The 7,255-nt window shown below is 40.8% G+C and overlaps 1 protein-coding gene and 1 long non-coding RNA gene across 2 annotated transcripts; both read right to left on the reverse strand.

The window, feature by feature from the left end:
- Positions 1-230: 230 nt before the first annotated feature.
- Positions 231-2,117, reverse strand: LOC130459604 (uncharacterized). Its single transcript, XM_056827074.1, has 3 exons — positions 1,585-2,117; positions 1,381-1,497; positions 231-1,209 (listed from the first exon to the last, which is right to left on the reverse strand). The coding sequence occupies exons 1-3, from the start codon at positions 2,115-2,117 to the stop codon at positions 231-233; spliced, it is 1,629 nt and encodes a 542-aa protein (XP_056683052.1).
- Positions 2,118-2,326: 209 nt separating this feature from the next.
- On the reverse strand, positions 2,327-3,746 carry LOC130459381 (uncharacterized). The gene is made up of 2 exons (XR_008918751.1): positions 3,596-3,746; positions 2,327-2,566 (listed from the first exon to the last, which is right to left on the reverse strand). It is a non-coding gene; the product is annotated as an uncharacterized lncRNA (long non-coding RNA).
- Between the last annotated feature and the right edge of the window lie 3,509 nt (positions 3,747-7,255).

Here is a 7,255-nt window from a genome sequence, read left to right on the forward strand (position 1 = left end):
TCGACGTTGAGCTTGTGGGTAATCACGTCTGGGCTGATTCCTGTCATGTCCTCGTGCGACCAAGCGAAACAGTCCGAGTTTTCTCTTAGAAACGACACTATCTGACTTTTGATGTTGTCAGGCAGTGAGGCTCCGATCCTTATGACTTGGTCTGGCTTTGTCTGGTCTAGTACTATCTCGTCGATTTGTTGGTCGTCGGGGTCGTCCGACGTCGACCCTGGATGTAATTGCTAGATGGGTGACTTGGATGGTTTCAGTGCTGTCTCGTAACATTTCTTCGCATCCCTTTGCTGCCCTTTGATTTCCATGACCCCCCACTTGGTTGGAAACTTGATTGATTGGTGATATGTTGATGGCACTGCCTTCATTTTGTGGATCCATGGTCGTCCTAGGATGACGTTGTACGCTGATGGACAATCGACGACGTTGAACTTGGTCATCATGTTGACGCCTTCTGCGTATGTAGGCAGCGATATCTCTCCTACCGTCCGTAGTGCTTCTCCACTGAACCCTACCAGGACTGTTGATCTCCTTACTATGTTTTTCTCTTCTAATCCCATTTCTTGTAGTGCTTCCAAGAACAGTACGTTGGCTGAGCTTCCGTTGTCGACCAGTATCCTTTTGATCAATGCGTTCCCTATTGGGAGAGATATTACCAACCCGTCGTGGTGCTCCCGCTGTGTATCTACAGAATCTGAATCGTCGAAAGTGATAGCCATTGCGGTCAGGGACCTGTGTAGTGCGGCCTCGTCTTCGGTTTGTCCCTCTTCTACGGTCTCAGATTCGCCCCTGTTAATTTTTTTAGCTGCAGAAGAGGTTAGTCCACAAATATCAGAACCACCGGAAATAACATTTACCACTTTACTGAATGGTGGTGGGTCTGGTCGCTCGCTGCTTGTCGCTGGGCCGGGCAGGGTGGTTTGCTCTTTGGAAAATGTTTCTTTTCCCTTGTCGCTCAGCAGTTCCTTTAGATGCCCCCGTTTCAGGAGGTATGCGACTTCCTTTCTGAGGGAGATGCATTCCTCGGTTGTGTGTCCGTTGTCGCGGTGGAAGTCGCACCATTTGCTCATGTCCTTCATGGAGTCCGGTCTGTCGTTCTTCCGGGGCCATCTGACTGTTCCACCTACATTTTGAAGGGCGTTCACCACACCTCCAATGTCGACGTTGAAGCCGTAGTCGGAGATGTTAGGGTGTTCGACCCGCTCGTTCCTGTAAACATTGTTAGTATCATAATACTGATTGACACTTTGTACCTGGTTTTGCCGAACATATGGTTGGTGTCGCCAATTGTTGTTCCTTGGGGTGTACGATCTTCTGTCGCTGCTGCCCCCTATCGATCGTTGAGATGCTGTTCGGATAACCTCGTCGTCTTCGATTCACATCTGGGCGGTGGCCCTTGATCGCACCTCTTCGAAAGTTGCACAGGGATATTTGGTTATTTCCCGGTATAGCTCCGAATTGGGGATGAGGCCTCTCTTGAACGCCTCAATAGCAGTCCTGACATCACAATTTTTTATACCAATTTTTTCACAATTAAAACGGTTAAAATAATCGCGTACCGACTCGGTTGGCCCTTGAACCAACCGATAGAGATCACTGGTTTGTTTTTCTAACTGGCGACTGCTGGCGAATTGTTGGTAGAAGGCGTTGATGAGGTCGGACAAACAGGAGATGGATCTGGGAGGGACGTTCGTGAGCCATTCCAAAGCTGCTCCATCAAGGGTGCCGCCGAATGATTTGCACATAACAGGTTCTACTAGGTCGTGCGGAATCCCGATCTGCCACATGCGCTGCTTGTAGAAGTTGACGTGCCTATAGGGGTCGGACGTCCCGTCGTACAGGGTGGTCCAGGTTGGGAGCCGGAGTGTGTGCGGAACTGTCACCCTAGCGATCTCTTCGCAGAATGGCGACGCGGCATACCCGTCGGTCGGCTCGGTCTCCACTGGTGTAGGTGCCCCGGGGAACCTGGTCATCAACTTCATCAGGCGGGAATAGTGCTTTGTCATGCGTGCATCCATCTTGTTCAGGCGTTGGGTCACCGGATCGGGAGCTTCTTTGTCTTCTTCCTCACGGGTTTCCTCCTCATCGTCGGTCACATCTTCAAAGTCATCGGGCATCTCGAACGTTAGCTTTTTTGGCTTCCCACCTTTGTAGCGGGACTGGTGCTTGTTGCTCTTTACAGATTCGAGCTCTTTCTGGAGGGTTTCATTGGATGCCCTGTAACACCCCGACAATTCTCTCTTTTCTAAAATAATCTTTTAACATAAAACGTAGAGAATTATCAAGGCATTATCGCCCGTGTGAAAACGTAACGGCTTATTCAGAATTTTGCAGCGGAAAACATAAAACTAACTTTAGGTTTATAAATAATCTATTACAGATTTAGTCCCCAAGAATCATCCAACGAAAATAAGGAAATATAAATAGTACGACAAGTTTAAAGTCCCAATTAACAAACCCAAGTTAACTTAGCAAATCAAAACTAAATACAAGCTCTCTATTCCCGATCCCAATGATGCAACATCTTCAAACCTGCAGATGGACAATGCTTATTGATCCTTAGAGACTGCTCACCAAAGATCGGGTCATCACAGGATCAATAAGGCATAGCCATGATCAACATGCACAAGCAAAAGCACGTAATCAGCAAAGCTGAGTACTACATACTAAAACAATAATAATCCTAACATAATTCTATTAAACGAACAATCCTAACATGATGCTAATGAAACAAAGGTAAGGGTAAACAATACATTAATTTGAATGCCACACTTGACCAGACTAAGCTAGACTGGACTAGACTTTTATAACAATAGTATTATTTTAATTGAAATAGGCAATGGACTGAGCTGTCTACTAGAAACTTCTTCTTCTTCACTAAGGAAGACGAGGTACGGGCGCGACTCCGTAAACCCCAATGACCTGCGATATCGAGGGACTTTTAAATAAAATAGAACCGGTGATCAATCCGGCCCCAGAAAAAGTCATAGGCGACCCATGACCCCAACTCCTGATTGTCCGTCACTTTAGACGTGCACAGTCTAAAGCTATTGCTACTCAGTTTCACTTTACATGACTTAACTTTTAATACTTGGTTATGACTCATCAAACATAAATATTATATTCAACAAGTAAACACAACTTCTTTTATCTTTGAATTAAGCAAGTGATCACAAAGATGTCACACAAGACTTATTCCAATTAATTCAACCTTTCCTTTAATATTGATCAACCCCTCTATATGGGTATAAAGTTTCAACTTACTAAACAAGGTCCTCGGCCCTTATAAAGTAGTGAAAAGCTAAAAGGGAACAATAAACAATCGATCTGAATCAATATATATAATAATCTAATGTTCCCAACCAACATGTTCGTATCAATCATCCATACTAACATGTTACGATTCTCATAATGCAATATAAGTTCAATATGTCCGTCCAACAGTATTAAACATGCAATTTCAACCTAACCAAGTTCGTCAATAATATCAACATAACTAAGTTCAACAACAATCTCAACACAACCAAGTTCACCAACAAGTTCAACATGGTTTCAACAATTAGCACACATTCCAAGCACACAGGTATGTACGTACCTTGTGTAAACAAACTGATAGGCCACTTTAACGAATTCAAAAGTCGCCCACAAAGAATTCTCCGCCTAAAATAATCAAGAAACGTACCCAAATCAATTCCTAATAATTTACAGCAACACTAACGTATTCTAAATACATCCTAAACCTATTTAGAACATTCCCCAATATCGAAACTTAATTAAATAATCTCCAAGCATAATAACTATTAAACTAATGATCCCAAAACGTTCTAAACTCCAATAAAACATCCCTTTTAAAATTTCCAGCAATATAGAATAATTTCAAACGTCCACAAAACATAATCAACGTTCTTAAAATCGTAAAAATAATAGCTTTAATAATATATAGTCATTCTATTATGATTTAATCATTAAAAACCTTAAAAATTCACACTTTAATAATTAAAAACTCTTACTTCAATTCAATTATGTAATCTGAAAATTAAATTATTAATTAAGCATAGTATATAATCTGAAAATCTAACTTAATCATAAAAGCTTATAATTTATATTCAAGAAACATGAATTAAATTATTAAAACTCCATTAAAACCCTAACTTAACGCAATTAACAAATCTGAAAATAATTAAATTAATTTCAACAACATTTAATCTGAAATTTCATAACTTAATTATAAAAATCATAAATTTAATTCAAGAAACATAAATTCAAATTAATTAAATTAATTAAAACATTTAAATAACTTAGGGTTTAAGAAAATAAACCAAATAGGGAGGAGAGAGAGAGCGACCGGTGGTCAGAGGCACGGCGGCGCGGCAGCGACGCTGCAGGTGGGCGGCGCAGCGAACGGAGCAGGGCTGGACGGCGGCTCAATGGTGGTGGCTACGACTGCCTTGAGCTTGCGGCATAGTAAGAACGAAGGGGAGGAGTTCCGGCAAGCGAGAGGGAGAACAAGGAGGAGGACGCGGCGGCGCAACAAGGGGTTGGGCGGCGACGCGGCGGTGGTGCGGCGGCTGGTGGCTGTTGCACGCAAAACAGCAGAAGCAAATAAGGAGAGGAGGAAAACGAGAGAGAAGAAAGAAACAAAGAAGAAGAGGAAGGAGGAGTTACCACGTACGAGGGTCGACGGTGGTCGTCGGTGCAGGTGGTGGTCCGGCAGTCAGAGTGCGGTGCGGCGGCTGACAAGGGAGAGGAGAGGGATTGCTGGTGTTGTGCGTGAGGTTGAAGGAGGATGGAGGGGTTTTGGTTCCACGTGATTTTGAAAAGAGAAAAGGGAGTATTGGTTTGGGTTTTGTTACTTTGGGCTTCACCAATTGGGCTAGAGTTAGGAGTTTAATTTTAGGATTCGAATCCAAAACCGAAATATGATCGTTTTCTAAATTCAATCGATTTTCGTAATTCAAATTCTTTTTAACTTAAAATTCTAAAATTATTCTTTATTGCACAAACCGTTAAAATATTTAGAATATATTTAAATAAAATTAAATATACATTAAATATATAATAAAGTTCTAAAATCGTTAAATATTTAGAACGTACTTAAAATAAAATAAATATACGTTAATTATATATTTATTACTTAAAATTCATAAATTCTATTTAAATATAAATAATGTACGTTAATATATATTAATAAAATTTATAACTTTACGGGGGATTACAATCTACCCCTCTTAAAAGAAGTTTCGTCCCGAAACTTGACACGAAATTTCCCACATTTTCCCCAAAAACTTTTAACTTATTCTTACTAGAGAAGTACTTGTGCCACCTATGTGCACTCTTTTGCCAACTCAAAGCTGTTTGTGTTACTCATGAACACCTTTTCTTATGCGGAGAGTCTATTTGCTTTGCCTAAACTTGTAAAATTTGCTAAAATAAGCATACAAATGCATAAAAATGCCATAAAATAGGTAAAAAGCGCGAATTTCTATCGCATTCTACCCCCTTAAAGAAAACGAGTTACGCCCTCGTAACTCACCTCAGGGAATAGCTAACTAAAATTCTCTTTCGACGAATTCTATCCTCAAAATTCCTATTTCACTAAAACTACTAACTTTAGACTTTTCACAACAGATGACGAAACAAAAGAACAAGTCACCACGAATTAAATAATGCTCAACTTGCGCGGAGTTAATAGAAAAGTACCAGAATCTATATCGGTAGATCGTTCATTTTCATTCTGATTCATCATGTACAACTTTCCTGGAGCCTTATCCGGGTTGTTGTGATCATTTGCAGGCTTATTATAGTTTTCTTGATTGTTTTGTGCCCCTCCAGGCTTTGAATTTTGACCTCCAGACTGGTTAAACCTCACTTGGTTTCCACCTCCATTACTATTTTGTTCCTTTCTGTGCTTAGTGAAGCACTCATACTCTCTATGCCCCCTTTTCTGACAATAGTTGCAGGTCACTAACTCTCCTTTGCAGTTCTTACCAGGGTGATTGTTACTGCACATTTTGCAATGATGCACTCTCTTAGAATGGTTCGAGTTGTTGTGGTGCCCTTGATTGTTTCCTCCTTGCAAATTTCCATTTCCATTCCCATTTCCGTTTCTATTCCTTTTAAAGTTTTCTTGGTTACCCCCATCATTAAAATCTTTTCTCTTTTCCCCAATTACCACAGTTTTCTTGTCCTTTCTAGACTGCAGACCATAAATATGAGCAGCTCTCCCATACACTATGTCTAAGGATGTAAATGTTTCTCCACCTAATCCTAATTGAATTTCATCAGTCAGTCCTTGCTCAAACCTTTGAGCCTTTAGCTCCTCAGTAGCTACCACCTCAGGTGCAAACCTCGATAAAGCTATAAACTTGCTATAGTATTCAGCAATAGTCATATTCCCCATCCTAAGGTTGATGAACTCCTGCGCCTTCTGCTTTCTCATAAAAGGAGGATAAAACTTCCCCCTCAAGGCAACTATGAATGAATTCCAATTGAATCCCTCAACAGCACTTAGTCTATTTCCATTTTCTTTCCACCACAAATCGGCTTCATCTTTTAGATATAGGACAGCTTGACTTACTCTCATACTCCCAGGGCAACTCACAGCCTCAAATAGTTTCTCAAATTCCCTAATCCAGTTTTCCAGGAAGGTAGGGTCTGCTTGTCCCTTGAAATACGGTGGCTTGACCTTAGAAAGTCTTTCAAACATTTCCCCTGCAGAATCGGGGCGCTCAGTTCTCTCCTGGGTTAGCTTTTCCGCCAAGAGGCGAATCGCAGCAGCTAGATCATTGTTGTTGGCCATTCTAGAACGCGACCTGCAATTAGTATACTCTATTTCAGGTTTGAAACACCACTTATACATTATCCCATACAATTTAATACTTGAATTGACCATAAAGATCGCCTCAACCAACAATGTTCACATTAATACACATCATTTACGAAGGCACGAAAATCGTTTATGAAGGTGCAACGATCGTCTACAAGATGCAATAATCATTGGAAAATAATCATCCTCAATAATTCGCGAAAGACATTTACGCACTACACATAAGGCATAACATTTTGAATCATATTGGTCATGAGGGTCTAGATTGGCCCTTACTTCCTTTATGTACTCAAATCATTTAATATTTTTGTGGCAATTGAATTGATCCACAATTCACACTGAGTATGCAACCAATAAAGAATTAATCCATGACGTAATACCTAGAGGTTGGGGTATTATGGAATCCTCAAAATAGAATAAAGAACAACT

The sequence above is a fragment of the Spinacia oleracea genome, chromosome 4 (genome assembly GCF_020520425.1).
Source record: "Spinacia oleracea cultivar Varoflay chromosome 4, BTI_SOV_V1, whole genome shotgun sequence".
In the NCBI taxonomy this organism is placed as follows: domain Eukaryota; kingdom Viridiplantae; phylum Streptophyta; class Magnoliopsida; order Caryophyllales; family Amaranthaceae; genus Spinacia; species Spinacia oleracea.

Excerpts from the sequence above, each read along its gene's own strand:
- LOC130459604 (XM_056827074.1), bottom strand. The coding sequence starts at position 2,117 with ATGCCCGATGACTTTGAAGATGTGACCGACGATGAGGAGGAAACCCGT. Across the intron at positions 1,498-1,584 it reads CAAACCAGTGATCTCTATCG|GACTGCTATTGAGGCGTTCA; the intron begins GTTGGTTCAAGG and ends TTGTGATGTCAG. Across the intron at positions 1,210-1,380 it reads TCAAGGGCCACCGCCCAGAT|GAACGAGCGGGTCGAACACC; the intron begins GTGAATCGAAGA and ends CAATGTTTACAG.